General features: G+C 39.8%; 1 protein-coding gene across 2 annotated transcripts in view; it reads left to right on the top strand.

Moving 5' to 3' along the window:
* xirp2a (xin actin binding repeat containing 2a) overlaps positions 1–18,947 on the top strand; it is a 76,780-nt gene that overhangs the window by 42,851 nt on the left and 14,982 nt on the right. Inside the window, exons 1-2 of one of the 2 annotated variants that reach the window (XM_005744249.1) lie at positions 3,584–3,775; positions 12,386–12,531. In XM_005744249.1, the coding sequence (XP_005744306.1) occupies positions 12,478–12,531 (54 nt within the window). In that variant the 5' untranslated portion in view covers positions 3,584–3,775; positions 12,386–12,477. Of the gene's footprint in view, positions 1–3,583; positions 3,776–12,385; positions 12,532–18,947 lie in introns of those variants that run through there. The other variant, XM_005744247.1, reaches the window with a different exon arrangement.

The raw sequence follows: 18,947 nt of genomic DNA, 5'->3' as shown, positions 1-18,947 counted from the left end.
AACACAGACTGGGGGACACAGAACATAGGAACATGAACCATGAAACAGAAGAGTACAAACACCCAAGGCAACCAAAACCACAGAATACTAATAAACTAAACATAAACACGGAGTCGCAGACTCCGGACCATGACAGGAAGTTTAGTGACCTGCAATGTTAATTTTTTCCTGAAATGTCAAAAATGATCAGTACTGCATTAGAACCACAACCTTTTTAAATTATCCTTCGAGTTTCAGAGGTTTACTGAAACCCAGCAACAATTTCATCATACCAAAAGAATGATGTTCATAGATATCACTGATGGAAACACCAGTGCCTTCCTCCAGAAGGTGTCTCCATGGTTGATTTATGCTTCTCAAAGTATAACTTAATTTCGATGCCTCTTACCTTACACGCAAAACTTCCTGATCCGTAATCTGAACTGATCCTATCTTGAGACCAGTGACTGGTGAGTCAGGATGGGGGAGGGGACAGGGAAAGTCCCTACAAGCATGGCCTGGAATGATCCAGATTAACATTATGGCAGCTTATATTAACAAGTAATTAAATTTGATAAACAGTTAAGTACAAAATACTCTCAAGTTAATTTTTCATGTTTTTTTTTCCAAGTATCTGTATGCTACCCAGTGCAAAGCAGAACTTGTGGGAGATTTTGCCTTTCTTCTGCACCAGAAGTCTGTAGTGTGATGGTTTGAATCTCACGCAGGCCCAGGTCATTAGCTTCTCATGGCCCTTCAGACTCCACTTACATCCTTGGACAGATTGTCATCGTTAGGGTGGGTGCCAGTCTGACATCCGACCTGGTAAGAGGTCCTCTACACTCAACCTCGACAGCCTTTACCAGCATGTTCATGGTGAGAGAGAAAAGGATTACAGAGAGGATACACCCCGTGGCCATCCACTACTCAAGCTTTTGCCATGCTGAAGTTGTTGTCCCAGCAGAGAAGCTACTGTAATAGTTGAGAATGAGGTTCTTGAAGTTTCCTGGGATTTAGTACCAATTAGCTTATGGGGTATGGACCATAGGTGTTTGGGACAAGCAGAGCACTATGTTGGAATGAGTGTGACTGTGGTGTTCATGGTCAATGTTAGGTTACATTGAGTGTAGCAGCTTTTTGTGGAAAAAGAAAAAGATGGTTTAAAAACAGTTCAATAAGGAAACAGGATCAGTTGGCTAGGTAATGAACTCTGATGATCTGTAAATAGAAGTATTAGGAATTTAGAACATCCTGACATTGTGTACCTCTTGAGTCTTAGTTGATGAAGACAGCCCATATAAACCCAGATACAGTATATATACTTCACTGGCTGCATCAGTAAAGTTCTTTATTGGCAAATACATGAATTAAAAACATATTTCTCTTTCTTTCATTTAAAGCTCTTTTGGGTGTGGACACACTCTGGATTTTATTTTGGGGATGTTTTCAGGCCATTTCATTTGGTATTCTACTCGAGTATGTTTATTTTCCACTTTAGGAACAGGAAATCCATGTGCGGTTGCAGTGGGATTATCAGCAGAGTGCAGCTTTCTCCCAAAGCCTAATAACGACACACTTTTCTCTTGTCAGTATGTTGCTAAACAACACCTCTTGGGGTGGGCCCCTATAGAACACCTTATATATATATATAATGTTAGGAAACATGAGGTCATGATCACAGGCAACAGTACAGACAGAAAAGGCATGGAATTGAGTAGTGCAGCATAGTATTTTCTAAAGTATTGTGATGGATGTAGGTTTAAAAAGATTGAATTGATGGCCTCAGGCTGATCAGACCCAAACAGGAGGTCCATTGTTTAAGAGAGGAGCTGTGCCAAACCTTTAGGGCAACATATGTCCAAGAAAGAAGGGAAAGGGATAAGGAAAGAAAGGACAGAAAAAAGTGCCTCGATGGTTACGGATTTCTTGTTCAGTCCTTTGGGCTTCTGCTCAGCAGGCACTGCACTGAACACCCTTACACTGCATTAGCCGTAGTGCCTTTCTGTCCATTTAAGGTGCCTTCTTTAAAAAAAGGTTCAAAGCCTTGATGGTAGGCAGAGTGTACAAGATGTGTTTTTAAAGGGGACAAAGGTTTCACCTAGAAATGCTCTCACAATTCAACTCTGTACAGAGTTTTATTCCATTCAGCGCATTGAAAACATTCAAGATTTGGCAGCATTTGCAAGCAACATTTAACTAAAGATCACCATTATATCTAAGACCTGTGTGACAGCAGGATTCTAAACACAGTGAACTGAGTGTAGGACTAAATGTTAAAAAGAAAGAAAGAAAAGGAATGTGATGTATTTCCATGAAAATGTTATTCAGTATCATAAACCAGCGGTCCCCAACCTTTTTTGCGCCATGGACTGGTTTATGTCCGACAATATTTTCATGGACTGGCCTTTAAGGTTTCACAGATAAATACAACAAAATAAAACAAGTACCGGTACCAAGAAAAAGAAGATTTATTCATAACACACGGGAAAAGACCCAGGGAAACCGAGTTAACAATAAAAACTGTAAAAACCCTGAAAACCATAAATTTCACACCCGAACCTCAACTCTCGCGGCCTGGTGACAAACGACTCACGGGACCCGGAGGTGGGGGACCGCTGTCATAAATAACAAAGGCTGTTGGCTATAAATTGCTAATGCTAATGATGTCATACGCAAAGTATTAAGGACAGTGTGGGACACAAACTTCCATGCAACAGCATCAGGTCAGACTAATGAGTAATATAACAAATTATCAGTTTCAAACTGATGCACTTGATCCTGTCTGAAAACCATACAGTTTTTATTCCTCTCTCTTCTTTTAAGCCTCACTTTAAGGCAGTTTTCATGTGATTGGCGTCTCCTTACTTACAAAAGGTGTTAATGACAGGTGGGTGGGGCATCGGTGCCCACGGCTGACCACATTAGAGTCAGTTGTGATATCTCGTGCCAAATGAAGAAATGCTGTCGGAAACCAAGCATTTAGAGAAGTCTGAATCCTGACCTGACGTGTACACACACTACCTAATTTAAAACTCTGGTTTTACAATGACAGAAAACAGCCCAGGACATAAATGCTGGTACTGCAATACCAATTTTTGCAGGTTTAAGTGCTATTGTGTGTATTGAGTTTTTGAACTTTAGAAAAAGCCAGACTTTGCTTTCAGCCTTTTAACTACACTAGACTAATCTATTCTCAGGATTGCAAGCAGAAGGTGCTCATTTTAATTGGTTAAACCACATCTCTTGTCCTTAGTTGCATGAATTGTGTTTATTAGGCAGTATGTATAAAATATATCTTTCCTGTTTGTGTCAAATCCTAAAATGCCATGATATTTAGCCTGCTAACAAGCAGTGATTCAAAATGCCAAGTGTCTCCCTGCTCTCTGGTGCGTAAATGTAGGACGTACCAAGAGTGAGTTTTTCAGCTCATGTGGTCGGGACGACTGTCTCCATAAGTCTGCTGTGACATAAGGCCGAGAGCATGTTGAGTACCTTGATACTTGACTCTAAAAAAAGCCACATCCACTTACCCCCTTTCCGAAGTCCATCCTATTTTTTACGAAGGGGAACTGCTAAAATAAAATCAGCTGTCACTGGATGCCTGGGCCTCATTGAGCTGGGGAACACACTGCTGGAGCTGGTCTCCAAGCCTCACCGTCTGTCTCTAACCAGGATTGACTTTCTGTGCTGGGTTAAGACTGGGTAACAAAAATTGTTTAACTTTCTGGAAGTCCCAACGTCTTTTTCACTTCCATTGGATTCTATTGTTGTTTCACTTAAACGCAACATACAGAAGGTAAGTGATATATGAAGACTATCAGCATATCAAAGCTGGCTCTTGTACCAACAAAAAAACCACTGTCAGCACAGCAGCACAGCTCTTTGTAAGTGATTTTCCACCGGAGCGTGAGTGGAAGGAGACAGATTGGAAATGGGAGATGGCATTTTAGCTGATAATGAAACAGTTTGATATAGCTGGGCTGCACAGACATGAGACATCTTTGGTGTGAAATCAAGAATAAGATGAAGTGGAGGGGCTCTTTTGTGTTCAGGTGACGGGAGCTTCACAAAGAATGAGATGAGATATTGTAGTATGTTTCTATAATTCCACTAGGATTTGTGCTTTGCCATAAAACATGCATGGGCCCTTCCTGTTTCCACCAGTCATAACCGGCAGCAGTCTCATCTAAGCTATTCTAAAAGCATAACAAATTGGAGACAAAGTGCTTAGCATGGCATAAGGAAACACTCGAGGGTAATCCAGTCTCCTTGTAAAGAAGTTATTTTGATAGATTTGACAGCTTAATTATTCTGCCTGTTTTGCTTTTGTCGGTGAGGAAGAAATCGCCCTCCATGGCTGACATTTCAATTAGTGAAGCTAGTTTTGGCTCTCCTGTCTAGCCTTACCAGATAAGCGCTCTGGTCAGTAAGCACAGAACAGAAACTGTGTGGCTTAAAGCTTCTGTTGTGAAGAGAGGGCAGAGAAGGAGGTGACACCGTCGTGATTAGGGGACGGCTTTGGCCTGCAACACATCTATGGTCCCTGATTTCACTTTGAGCTATGAAGCCATGCCATATTCTCTCACACCCTTAACCACCAAATTCACTCTCATGTTCCTTTTATTTCTCCTCTGACGCTTCCCTCACTAACACCCCCTCTCCCTTCACCTTTTCACTTCTAACCAGCCAATGGTTGCTTTAGAAGAGGCAGTGACAGAAGGTCACTGACCCTCAGCTCAGCTCAGTATTGTCACTGGGCCATGAATACTGCCAGTAGCTTGGCCTCTTCTATTGACTTTACTTTCTTCCCCTTCTAGTACCTCCGAGCTGGTTCCATCATTTGTGCTGCCGCTGTGGCATTGAGAAGATAAGACGCTAATAATCTAAAAGGAAGAAAACAGTGTAATGGATAAATATGCCTGGAAGCATCCATCAAAAAACAAATCATACAGGTTACAAGATTAAGCCTTTAAAAGACGCTTGTTCTGATGTGAATACCACACTGTAAACAGATATTTGGCCCTCATTATGCTGGGGCATCTTAAACAATGAGTCTGTGTTCGTAAGCTGATATTAATGCTAATTAAACATCTACTGGTGTCACTGTCAATTAGTGGCAGCATGAGGAGAGAGTTAAATGACTTTAGATGTTTGAAAACATCTTTTAGGAAGTTTCTTTAATTTCTAGAATCTTCTTGAATTTTTCTTAGATGCACATGTGCTCCCCGGCACTCACTCCTGCCCTTTAAATCTCATGTTACAGGGAAACACAACACTGCAGACAAATCTGGATTATAAAAGGACTGGGGATATTTTTTCTTTGGAGTCTGCTGACCTCACCTCCATGCTGCCATAGCTTTACATAGAGCATACCCTTCTCAAAAGCCAGAGATACCTAAAGCACTGTTGTCACTGCTCTCAGTCGTCAGAACCGTCATGTCTCTGCCTCTCTGACAACTCCAGACCATGACGTGAACATTTGTCTCTGGTGATAAATGAGGGCATTATCCTTGGGTTTCTGTCATCAGGCTGGCACCCAGTAACATTGCAGCCTGAGGTGTAGGATTTCCAACCCATATTTATGGGAGGTAGCAGGTTTATTTTCAGATTCTGCTGTTTGGGCAGCTTATTTCCCCCAGTGATGTGTTACTGGCTGCACTACCATGCCACACATAGCAGAAAGCTAAAATTGGTGGGATGAGGAGAGCATGCTTTTGTCACATGTCATCTGAATGAAAGCTTGGTCATGCCGGTATGTGGCACAGCAAAATTCATATGTGTTTGCAACCCGTTCTCATTTTGAACTTGTCACAAACAGTTAGGTGCAGGTTTTAGAATTTTGTTTCTGAACACCACCACAGTGGTTTTTATTAATCATTGTGGTGTTTCTGTTTTGATGCAAGTTATTTAACAAAAATATTGCATTAATTGTTTAAGAATTGTAGCCATTTCTAGACATAGTCCGCCACTTCCAGAGACTGATAAAAATAGGCAGCTAAAAGGTCTGGAGCTGATTTCAACACTGAACTTACATTTGTTAGCTTTTTGAGTTATAGCAGACAATATGAGGTCCAAAGAGCATGTGAAGTAGGTCATTGCTAGGCTGAAAAACTAAAAAAACACCAAAGACATCAATGAGAGATTCAATTCAATTCAATTCAATTCAGATTAATTTGGTTTTTTATGTAGTGCCAAATCACAACAGCAGTTGGCTCAAGGCGCTTCATATTCTAAGGTAAAGACCCTACAATAATAGAGAGATAAGCAGGCAAGAATAGGAAAGGGGAAATTCCCCTTTAAAAGAGAGAAACCTCCGGCAGAAACCGGCTCAGGGGCAGCTGTCTGCTCTGACCGGTTGGGGGTAAGAGGAGGAAAACATGATAAAAGACACACTGTAGAATGAGATGAATAAAAGATTAAATGCAAAGTAGTCTATAAAGATATTCAAGTTACATCAATTTAATAAAATTTTGTTTATATAGTGCCAAATCATAACTACAGTTGCCTACAATAATACAAAATAGTACAAAGAAAACAGAGAAAAAACAAAAAATCACATGACCCCTTATGAGCAAAAGCTTTGGCGACAGTTGGAAGGAAGAAACCTCTGGCAGAACCAGGCTTAGGGAGGGGTGGCCCTCTGAGGGGAGGAAAACGGGACAAAGACATACTGTGGAAGAGAGCCAGAGATAATAACTAATGAATGCAGACAAGTGTATAAACATATAGTGAGTGAAAAATTTGACTGAAGAAGAGACACTCAATGCATCATGGGAATCCCCTAACAGCCTAGACCTATTGCAGCATATATAAGGGAGGACTTTCCTTTTTCATAAAGCATGTACCGTATTTCCCGGACTACAAAGCGCACCTGAATATTAGCCGCACAAGCTAAAATCAGGGGAAAATCCTGTTTTGTACATACATTAGCTGCACCTGACTAAAAGCCGCAGGTGTTTCAATGTTAACTTATCATATGTAAGAGAATATGCACAAAGGGAATTGTCAGGAAAGAGATGGCTGTTTGGAGACACATCCCTTTTATTAATATTTTGAAAAACAAGTTATGGGTACATATTTGCATAACTTTTTAGGTATATGTACAAGTACCGGTAATTACAAGTAGGAAACATGTACTGTGCTTCATAAGTAACTCTCTTCATGAGTAACAAATGTAGTACATAACAATAACCTACAGCACACCAGAAAAATAGATTCAGACTACCTTTTAGGCTCAGGTGCAGTGACACGGCTTTAACAAGAAGAAAAGTCAGTCATTCACCACCATCTTTCAGGCACTATGCCTGTGCCTGCCCTTCCGTTGTTTGTTCCAACAGCGGAACAAACAAAACAAATCGTCTTATGATATGACAAAAATCCTGGACAATCCATAGAAAAGCCGCACCTGACTAAAAGCTGCAGGGTTCAAAGCTTGTGCAAAAAGTAGCGGCTTATAGCCCGACAATTACGGTAGTAAGGATCACTGATCCAACCCTTACTATATGGGGTGGCTGTAGCTCAGGTGGCAGAGCAGGTCAGCCACTAATCAGAAGGTCGGTGGTTCGACCTTGGGCAAGATACTAACCCCATGTTTGCCTACTGGTGGTGGTCAGAGGGCCCGGTGGTGCCAGTGTCCGGCAGCCTCGCCTCTGTCAGTGCGCCCCAGGGTGGCTGTGGCTACAATGTAGCTTGCTATCGCCAGTGTGTGAATGTGTGTGTGAATGGGTGAATGACTGAATGTAGTGTAAAGCGCTTTGGGGTCCTTAGGGACTAGAAAAGCGCTATACAAATGCAGGCCAGGCCATATGCTTTATCAAAAAGGAAAGCTTTAAGCCTACTCTTAAAAGTAGAGATAGTGTCTGTCTCCCAAATCCAAATTGGAAGCTGGTTCCACAGAAAAGGGTCCTGAAAGCTGAAGACTCCACCTCTGTCCAAAATAGAGTAAGCATCTGGTTATATATCTAAGATTTTTAGGGTCAAGTACAATTTCTTTAATTTTATCTGAATTTGGAAGCAGAACATTTGCAGTCATCCAGGTCTTTATGTTTTTAAGACATTCCTGCCATTTAACTAATTGGTGTGGCTCCATGGATAGATACAATTGGGTGCCATGGGCATAGCAGAGAAAAAGCATGGGATACCTTCAAGGGAAACATGTATAATGTAAACAGAATTGGTCCCAGTACTGAACCCTGTGGAACTCCATAATTACCCTCAGTGTGTGAAGAGGACTCTCCATTTACATGAACAAATTAGAGTCTATTAGATAGATATGATACAAAACATTGGAGCACAGTACCTGTAATACCTATAGCGCTGCACTCAGCAAGGGTCAAGCGGGAGAACCACACTTTGTAGGGGATGCTGCTCTGCACTATTTTGGCACAAGGCATTGAAGAAGATAACAGTAGTTAAATTATATCTTTACAGCACTTTCAGAAAGACATATATTGTGATGAAATCTATTCCCTACTGCTGTGTAACCCATTATTGTAAATTTAAATGTTATTAGGAAATTATCAGAAGGTTTTCAGGAAACACTGCCAAATGTTCAGTTTCTATCCCATATGTTAAAACAAGATCTGGAGTGTGATTAAAGTGGTGGGTGGGTTCTTTTACATTTTGAGAGAAGACAATTGAGTCTAATAAGTGCCGTGTTGAGGCTGTCATTTTTAGTTTCTAAATGGATGTTAAAATCACCCACAATAATTCTTTTATCTGAGCTGAGCACTAAATCAGATAAAAAGTCTGAGAAATCAGACAGAAACTCTGTGTAAGGCCCAGGTAGACAATAGATGATAGCAAGTTAGACTAGTTTTTGAATTTTTCAACTAAGTTGGACAAATGAGTCATTCAAATGAATTAAAACTCTGTCTGGGTCTTAGGTTGATTAACAAGCTGGAGTGGGAGATTGCTGTGACCCCCGTCTGCCTGTGCTTCAGCTAAGGGGTGTTAATTAATTAAAACAAACATAATCATGTTCTAACAAGGGTCTGTAAGGCAGAGTAAATTAATTTGTTGATCAATTATTAATTCATGTACTAACAGAGACTTAGAAGAGAGAGACCTAATGTTTAATAATCCACATTATAGTGTTTTACTCTTTGGTGCAGTTGTGGATATTATATATTGCAATTTAAGGAGAACATGCAGCTAAACATGTCACTCCTGGTCCGACTGGGAAGGGGACAAGAGAAAAGAGTGTACTATTGGTAATTGGTAAAAGTGTACTACGAAAAGAAAATGCATGTACTATTTTTTTAATTTTTAAGTTGACATATTGTGTCAATGCAAGAAAGTAGTCCTATATATGCTTATAATATACACATTGAAGTACATATTCTGTTCAGAGATGACTCCGCAATTCCCCAGTGTTACTGGAGTCCAAGGTAATGGCATCTAAAGTGAGTGTCTACTTAGATATCCTGTTTCTAAGCCTTTGGACAAGTACCGAACATAACCAATTGCAAATTATGACAAAAGGCATACTGGAAACCCCAGAGACTTTCCCAAGTCTAACAACTGGGATATTCTCTAATGGCCAAGTAGTCACCTGGTGTCAGTCTAAGAGAGTTTGCTTTTTAGGTATTAAATACAAAACTCTATACTCAGACCCAAAAACAAGCTGCAACTGGACCTCAGGCAGTAATTGACTACAAATGATTTTCATCCTAGTGTTCAAAACAATCCTTATATTTAGAATTATCCTAGTTTGTCCGATCATTTATTAGCCTTTGAAAATTAGGGACTGCGTATAAAAATGCCTTCAGTTCAAAAATAGTTACAGCAATACTTATTGAACCATTTGAATTGTAATGTCTTTACACTGATTACGATTTTTACCTAGTCTTTCAATGTGCACTGTAATCTCACTGTAAGTGCCTCAGTATCGGTCAGATGTGTTCTGCTGGTGTCCACACGAATGCTGAAACCATAATAGTAGTGGTTTTATGGTGGAAAAGTAAATTGTGGAAAAGCTACAGCAATAGACTGGAAATCGCAAAGCATCCTGGGTAGTTGCCACCCATGTCAAACAACATCAGAAATATGAATGGCTTCAAGTTCCCATTCAGGTGTCGCAGTACTCAGGCAGGCACTCCCCTGATCTGCAATACATGCAAACAGTTTTGCATCTGTTACCCAGCAACGACACTTTACTGTACTGAAAGTTTTGTTCTTTTCAATTTTGCATTTCAGTTTTTAGTCTAACATCTCACAGCACTACATACATGCTTATAACACATGTGATTTTACTGGCATTTAATACTGCACTGTAATAATATAGAAGTTACACATAGTTGCAATAAACTGTAGTGTGAATCTTAAAAATAAGTCATTCAGATGTGAAGTAGTTTTATGTCTTTTCTGATAGCACAATGTTTTATTTGCAGCTTGCTGCCTCTTTGTTCTCTGTTGATACCGCTCTCGAGCAGCCACAACTTCCTCTTCTGTGTGTTATGATGTAACCCTGTGACGATCACACTCTCGCATTTCATAAGCTGATTTGCCTAAAACAAAAGCAGGGAGGGTTTCTTTGCTTTAACTATCCTGCTGCCTGTGACCACGTAACAGTTTGATGTGGGCCTGAAGTATAACAAAAGTATCCAGTCAGGATCACATTCCATTCAGGTCATAGGTACGGCTGTATCAGTCAACAAAAACATAGATCACCATTCTGCTGTGTTTCACCACAATTTACGGCCACAATTTAACTTTCAAACCTCCATTTATTCCATTATAAGCACTGGTGACATCATAATTCCAAGCTAATAAAGGAGCATCTCTTTTACAGAAAATGTAATCGTTTTTCATCAATCATGGAACGGTTTTTATTTGTTGTTCTGTTTTTAGCTTCAAATAACAGAAGTTAAAAAAGAAAGAGGAAAAAAAACATTTTGACATTATGCTGGAAAATGTTGCCTTCAGGAAAGCAGAAGAGTTGACCTTGTTCAATAAACAAATTCCCATTTATTTTTTTCATAAACACCTTAGGTCTTATCACTGCTTACTATGTTTATCTAAACAATTACTGAAATTAAAATTCTGAAGTTTTCTTTCATATCTGCATATTCTTATAGACGTGTTGTTCCAAGCAGCAGTTAGGTTAAATGTAACCAAAGTTGAAATTAAAAAGTGGGGCACTGACCAAGTCATGAGTCTTTTTTTGTAATGCTGAGGGGAGCATTGAGACTCCATTGATATGTTGCTGTGGTTCAATAATAGAGATCGGGCTTTAAATGAATTCGTTTGGAAGACATAGAAATGATGAGTGGAATATGATAAGCCACAGCCATTTAATAAATGGGCATTAGGATAGATAAGCACAAACACTATATACTCTACAAAGCAGTGTGTACTTTACATGGCTCTTATCTGTATACTACAGAATCACCAAAGGGAACATTTATTTAATCCATCCATCCATCCATCCATCCATCCATCCATCCATCCATCCAAATGCATTGAGGAAGCAACATTTTTCAAATATTTTTTTCCTCTGTTATGAAGTCAAACTTCCTGGCATCCACTTTTTGCCAAGTTATACCAACATACATGTCGAGAAAAAATACAAGCACCTAATGTGAAAGTACAGCCAGGAGGAACATTTCAAAATGTCAAAAGGTCACAGCATGAGCATATAATAAGGGAGAATAATTTATATTTTGGGTCTGCTTCATCCCACGGTGTTGTTGGCTGAAAACATGCCAAGAGCTAAAAGGTCCGGTGTAGGCGTATTTTGAGCCTTATTGGAGCCTTCTCTGTTGCCTAATGATGCTTTGTAACACAGAAAAGTCAAATCTAAAATCAATGGTCCTCTCTAATTGGCCATCCACAGGGATGTTCTGTGCAACATGTAGGCTGATGAGTATCCTGCTTCTTTTATGTGTCAGTATTTGATCAGGATCATTTGACTCTTACAATTTCTTGGTTAAAATATCTGTGGCATGTTGAAGTAAATCAGATGTCTGTATAAAACTCATAAAACTCAATCAAAATCGTCTTTGATTGATTTTTTTTAATTGCTAGTAAACAGCAAAAAGAAGAGCTTGAAACGCAACCAACACCTACATATGCTATGTATGTTTTAATGTATTATAGTGTTATGTAATATTTTAATGGGTGCTATTCTGTCTAAACTGCTGAATAAAAATAATCTATTCCCTCATTCAGCTTCTTCCACTGTAACAGACTCGTCATGCACAAAACTGTCCCTTATGTCCAATTAAATGGCACGCTCTGTCGCAGCAGTCACTGATGTGCCAGAAAAGTAATGAGTAGGTGTAAATTTTCTGCAGTTTTCTTGAGAAGGCATATCCAGCAATAGGATAAAGTTCAGTTTAGCTTGCTGGGAATTTTTAAATTTTAAATAAGCATCTTAATGGTTAATATCTCTTTGTGTGTGTAGCTGCTGGCAGCGCAGGTAGACATCCCAAGGAGAGGGCCCCGAGCGCTGAGGACCAGGAGGCTGAGTCGGTGTCGGTGAAAGAGCGGCTGGCAATGTATCAGGCTGCCGTGTCCAAGAAAGAAAGCAGCAGCTCCTCCTCTGCGGTGGTAAGATTATACTTGCACATGCACATAATGAAAGATGAAGGTGGGGATGTGTAGGCAGCCACAGAGACAGTAGACAATCACCCACAGGAAATCTACTGTCCTGCTTGTATTGAATCCATTACAGGATGGGAAGAACAAATCTCTAGAGTGAATGGAAGTCAAGAGGAATCATCTAGTAGTGTTTTCTTACAAAACTGGTCAATCTGGAAGTGAATCGTTTTTTTCATTCCAGTTTATTTTGTTACATATTTCTAATAAATCAGCAGGCATTTGGCTGTCAGCTAAATTCTACACAATTATGTAATGATTAAATAAAAATTGATGGAGTATTTTATGAAAAAAAGATCCAAATCATGCATTAGATGAATGGAAAACAGTCTATTATTATTGTAAAAATTTCAAGAAAGAAAAAGTGACATTCACAGAAAATTGAGCATGTAAATTATTAAGCAAATATTTAAAGAAAAAATTAGATGAGCTTATAAAACATAACATATTATAAATATTTTAAGCGAGGTTTTTCAACCCCTTTTGCTTGTGACCACTAATGCAGGGTTCAAATTACACAATATCAGCCTGATAGCCAGGAGAACAGCTCAGTGAAGCTGTAGACTAAAGCACTGATGGGCCATGCTGTTCTTTTACTATGATCCAGAGACTGGTGCAAAGTAGGTTTTTCTTTCTTACAATGATGGCCAGTACTGTGCGCGCACTTCAGATGAAATTGTTACACAGAGTGGACTCTGCCATCTCCTTCCTGAAAGACATGTTGACATTGGTCATGTTTTACAGCCAACTAAGGCTAAGAATTTATGACTCTAGAGCAGTAAATTTATGCCCCCACCCTGCACCCCAACAGCACACAAACATACTGTTTGTGCTGCCTGTCTGCACTCTACATGGATGTCTGCACCTTTCTGCACTCTTTCCTTGCTGATTAATTTGAGAGTAAATATTAATCTACTATATTACCAAAAAAAGTACTATTAGCTGACAATGACAAGCAGTAGAAGAATTTTATAAACCATTTCTTTAAGAAGGAAACTATAAAACACTGAAATCACCCATCGTAACTGATTCTAGCTCGCTGAAAGCAGAGCCAGCAGCAGCTTGCCTCACACGCTGGTCTCAGTTTAACATGAATGACCAGAGGTGTATTAACAATGTACATGCCAAAACACCAGAAAACACTACTTGTCCCTCATCTTGCCCAGCTTCAGTCATTGTTAACAGGAAACGGACACACCTATAAAATATATACAGCTAGTTTCTTCTGAGTATGAAAACAAGCTGAGGGTTCAGCAACAGCAACAATTACTAACTGCGGCTACAAGACAACAGTAATATAAAGGATGACCCACGAGGGGCCTTAGTATATTTTAATTTATGTCTGTTTTTAGATGTAACATTGTGTTGTCTAATTAGATAAGGTATTGTGTAGCATGAACCATGCAATACAAACTAGTATTTAATTGGCCCATGTGTCACTCCTGGTGTGTGCAAAAAACACCAAAATATACAAAATATAAAAGGTACTTCTGCATGTTTTTAAACAAAGGTGAACAGAAAAAAACAGCATGATAACTGGGTTTTTGGTTTTTTTAATTTAAAAGATAGTGAAATGACCTCATTGGCTGTCTATTACAGGCTTTGGTAACAATGTAATAATACAATTGATAATAGATTTCCAGCCACTGTCAAGACCATGTGGCCCGTTAGCAAATGGGACCTGAATGCAGAACCAAGAGAGACTCAGTGAAAAGTTTACAGTCTTTCTTATGAATTTGTTACCATGGTGAACTGAGCAAAGGTAAACACTGGGAATTTCATCTTAAAATTTCATCTCGTTCAATGATGATTATAGTCGTCCTACTAGGTGGCGCTCTAACCATTACTGACAAATTATAATGGCATATCAAACCTTTCCGAGCTTGACTCCCAACTGATGCCTGCGATGTTTGGGGGAGATTGGACATTGTGTTTTTGAGTGACAGCAGATTACTGTTTTTTGGCGAGTGATTGAAACTCCACGTACCGCCATGACCACCCTGTTTCGCCAAACATAAAAAGCTTCTCAATTTAACATCACAATGGTCTTTAGGTTCCATGCGTCCATTTCATGAGATTGTGTTGATATGATGAAATCCCTAGGAGGAGTTTGTCAAAGTACGAGGCCTGAAAAGAGGGGAAAATGTCACCAAAATTACACTTGAATTTTAAAATGGCTGACTTCCTGGGCTATTGCTCCAAGAGACTTTTTTGTACATCTTGATATCTTACATAAGCTTACCAAGTGTTCAGACTCATAGATGAAACAAAGAGCAGGGGCTGGTCTTTTGAAATTTTGTAGGGGGCACTGTGGAGCCATTTTAAATTATTACATGAAAATAATTACATATCAAGAAAGCCGTCCTCACATTGGAGGAGTGTGCAAGATTTCAAGAATTTGTGAGCTTTCCAAGCCCCTCAAAAGCTTCTTCCTGTTTCAGGGTGAATCAACTTGCCACCTGGGTGCGCCGTTCAACTTAAACTCACAATTGTCTCACTGAACCATCAAGAGGATCTAAACAACCTGTGTGGAACAGTGCATCAAAGTATAAGACAGACTGGATTTCGTTGAGTTATTGCAATTTCGTTCTTCATTGCAAAACATCAATGTTCGCCATGCTGCTGGGGTCACACCCTGCTGTGAAAACTCACAGTTTTCAATGTATTGCCAAGTCCAACCCCTTAATGCTTTCCTGGAGAAATTTCAGGCTACGTGGGTCACCCACCTCTATCTGGTTGTTCAGTCTGACGTCACTAGCCGTGTCTGGACCTAAACTCCGCTGCAGGTCCATATATCAAACGATCACTATGGCATTACTGAGAGTTGAAAAACTGTCTAAAGTCTTTCATCTTTAATAAAATGATCAGCGTTCTGCTCTACCAGGTGTAAAAATTGAGTTTAACATCCAGGCATCCATGAAAACGGAATTTATGACATTTAACGGAGTTAGAAGTTAGCAGGGAGTTAGCTCAATATAGCACGTCCTTACTGCGGGGTTTTGGAAACAAATTAAAACGTACAGCTCTGTTATCACTTCCAACATAAATGAAGACAGAAAACTAAAAAGCAGTGACGTTTGTAGGGTTACTGAAGTTGGACTAGCTGGTATATAATGATGTGCTACGTGACCGCTAGCGACACAGCTATGTTAGCATAATATAAACAAGCTAACTTTTTTTCCACTCGATAAAAGTTAATGTGAGTGTTCTCGGTGGTCAGGAACAAATGTAATCGCATGGCAGGATGCTGTAAAAGGATCAAACTTCAGCCAGGAGAACAACTGAGATAATCCATCCACAATACGAGGTTAGTCATTCATATACTGCTGCATGGGCTGGGCTGTAGTTACATCCTAAGGTTTTAAAAACGGAGCTTAAATAAATGATTAGCGGTAATAAAAGCCGAGGGAGGTCAACAGTGATCACTGACTGTAAATGGTAAATGGTAAATGGCCTGTATTTATATAGCGCTTTACTAGTCCCTAAGGACCCCAAAGCGCTTTACATATCCAGTCATCCACCCATTCACACACACATTCACACACTGATGATGGCAGTTACATTGTAGCCACAGCCACCCTGGGGCGCACTGACAGAGGCGAGGCTGCCGGACACTGGTGCCACCGGGCCCTTTGACCACCACCAGTAGGCAACGGGTGAAGTGTCTTGCCCAAGGACACAACGACCGAGACTGTCCAAGGTGGGGCTCGATTACAAGGTGAACTCCCAACTCCTGAGCCACAATCGCCCCTGTTTTAGAAGCTTTTTGAGATCAAATAGAAGAAAATACATAACATTAAACATGTTAACAACACAAAAGCCATATTAAACGCAGACTACTTTAGACCTGGAAGTAGGATTCGTCGCGTCATCACTGAACAACCGGATACTGTACCCCAAAGTGTAAAACATGACATTTCCTGTTCCCACTAGGTGGCGCTGTTGCTGCTGTCAAATATAGCAGTTGAAATATGTTCAGGGGCGGAGCCTTATCATATGTCAGAAGCAAATAAGAATTTCATGGCAAATGATTAAAATTCGCCGTGGCGCCACGGCCACACCCTTGTCCGAAAACTCAAAAGCTCCGCAATTTAATATGGCCCAGGTGTGTAGTTGAGACTGACCAAATATGAAGCTGATCCAATCAAATCTCTATGAGGAGTTCACAAAACTTGGAAAAAAGGCATGGAAATGGCTAAATCACCTTCAATCCAAAATGGCAGACTTCCTGTTGGGTTTGCGTCAATGGTCCCACTGACTTTTTTGTTCGTCTCAGCATGATACACATGTGGGCCAAAGTTCATTCATGTAACTCAAATTATGTATTCGTAGGACTTCATTTAACAACGCTCCAGAGTCATTTGTACCGCCGATATGTGAAACCATTACAATACAAAACTTTTCACCAGACCTGACACTTGTGCAAAATTTCATGAGTTTTTGAGCATGTTAAAGCCCTCAAAACGGCACTTTGTTTTGCCTGAATAAGAAGAAGAAATGGAGCAGATACAATAGAAATAGAGCCTTCACACTCTCAGTACTCAGGCCCTAAATATACGACCAGGAAATCAGAAGTTTAAACAATGAGGTTAGATTTGGCTTTGAGAGAGGCAGACTATCTGGTGAATACTGGATGGATCAGGTGGTCGTGTTATACTTGGGCTAATGATGATGATCAGCAACACTGTGTCAGACTGAGCGTGAACAGAGAACTCTGCCCACTGGGGAGGATAATGCCTGCAGGAACCGTAACCGGTAACCAGGAGGAAGGATAAACCGGATCAACCTGGATTTTTTATTCTATGTGTGTATTATAGTTATAAGATTTATTTTGATCACTTTTTTATTAGATGTGAGACTAAAACCTTTTCAGTAAACTATTTCAGTCAGCATTTAACCAGTGGATTATGTAAAAAATCAAGGTCTAACACATTTGTTCAATTTGTTACTGTACAAAATGATAGAGCAAAAAGAAACTACCATGGCCTACTCATTGTAACTGTAGGCATAATTTAAAGAAAAATAGTCATCATCAGAGCTTCAAACATTATTTCTTCTTTAATTAAACCCACAAAAAATGGAAAAAAAAACTTCCAGAATATCCTTGAGTCATTAGTCATCATCAAGGACAAAAAAGTCTCAGAGGCTTAGAAGAGTCAGCATGTAATTTTAAAAATCACTAATTCAACTGTGGGAGCAGTTTTGTAAGCCAAGGCCAATACGGTAAGCCTGCTCTGTTTCTAAAACAAAACCGTACCTGCTGGAAATCACCTTTTCCTTATTTGTAAAATATGCTCTTCATCCTAAAGCACATAAAAGCCTATCACTACTTCCCACCATTTAAATGTTTTACAGTAAACGACAAGGTTGAAGCAGCTGCAGTGAAGTCTGTTAATGTTTTCTTTGCCAGACAACATAAGAGGGGAAGGATGGAGGCTTCAGTTTTTCATTAAAACCATCGTCAACTTTCATCTGAAGCTGATAAATAATCAATGTGGAGCATTCATCTGGTCACTCTGGCATGTTTCCAGAAGAGAACCCACCTCCCACTATCACCCTACTGCATGTGACAAACCAGAGCATGCAAACTATAAACACACACTAACAGAAAAATGGCTCAAATAGCTCCATGATGGTGATTTCCACTGCATAAACTCATTGCTCGTCAGGGGTCTGCAAGGCAACAAGCACTAACATCACTGTAAAGCACTCCAACCTTAGCTAACTCTCACGTGGTGTCTACTGACAGCTGCATCTGGATGTGTATGCATATGTGGGTGTGAGGGGAGCGGGGTTGTGGGTCAGTAGCTGTGAATACGAAAGGGAGGAGGCTACTCACCAGATTGAATTTCCATGGTTTTTTGCTCTCCACCTTTTACAGCTGTTTGTTATGTCAATATACACGTAACAGCATGCTTAATAATAGCAGAGGTCTTGATCAAGAGTATTCATTAATAATATAGCAAGGCTGTCTATTCAACGAGTCACAATACATAGAATACAAAAGAATATGCCCTGTACAAATTGTGTTGATAGAAATGTAATCAGGGTGTCATTACAAAGTCTGTCTATTCTTGTAGTATCTAAACTATTGCAATTTTACCAATGTAGCTACTCATAGCAGTTATTAAGAAGGGATCTGCCTAAAGACTTGCGAAACATCCAATATGCAACAACAAAATCATCACAACACATCTCAGGCTCACTTTTTCAGGTTCAGTATCTCATTTGTTGAATTAGAAATATGAAAATGTCATTTTTGGTAAATGGTAAAATGGTAAATGGCCTGTATTTGTATAGCGCTTTTACTAGTCCCTAAGGACCCCAAAGCGCTTTACACAACCAGTCATCCACCCATTCACACACTG

Source organism: Pundamilia nyererei, unplaced genomic scaffold (genome assembly GCF_000239375.1).
Source record: "Pundamilia nyererei isolate P.nyererei 1_Seehausen unplaced genomic scaffold, PunNye1.0 scaffold00141, whole genome shotgun sequence".
Taxonomy (NCBI): Eukaryota; Metazoa; Chordata; class Actinopteri; order Cichliformes; family Cichlidae; genus Pundamilia; species Pundamilia nyererei.
This window is presented reverse-complemented; position numbering and strand designations above follow the sequence as displayed.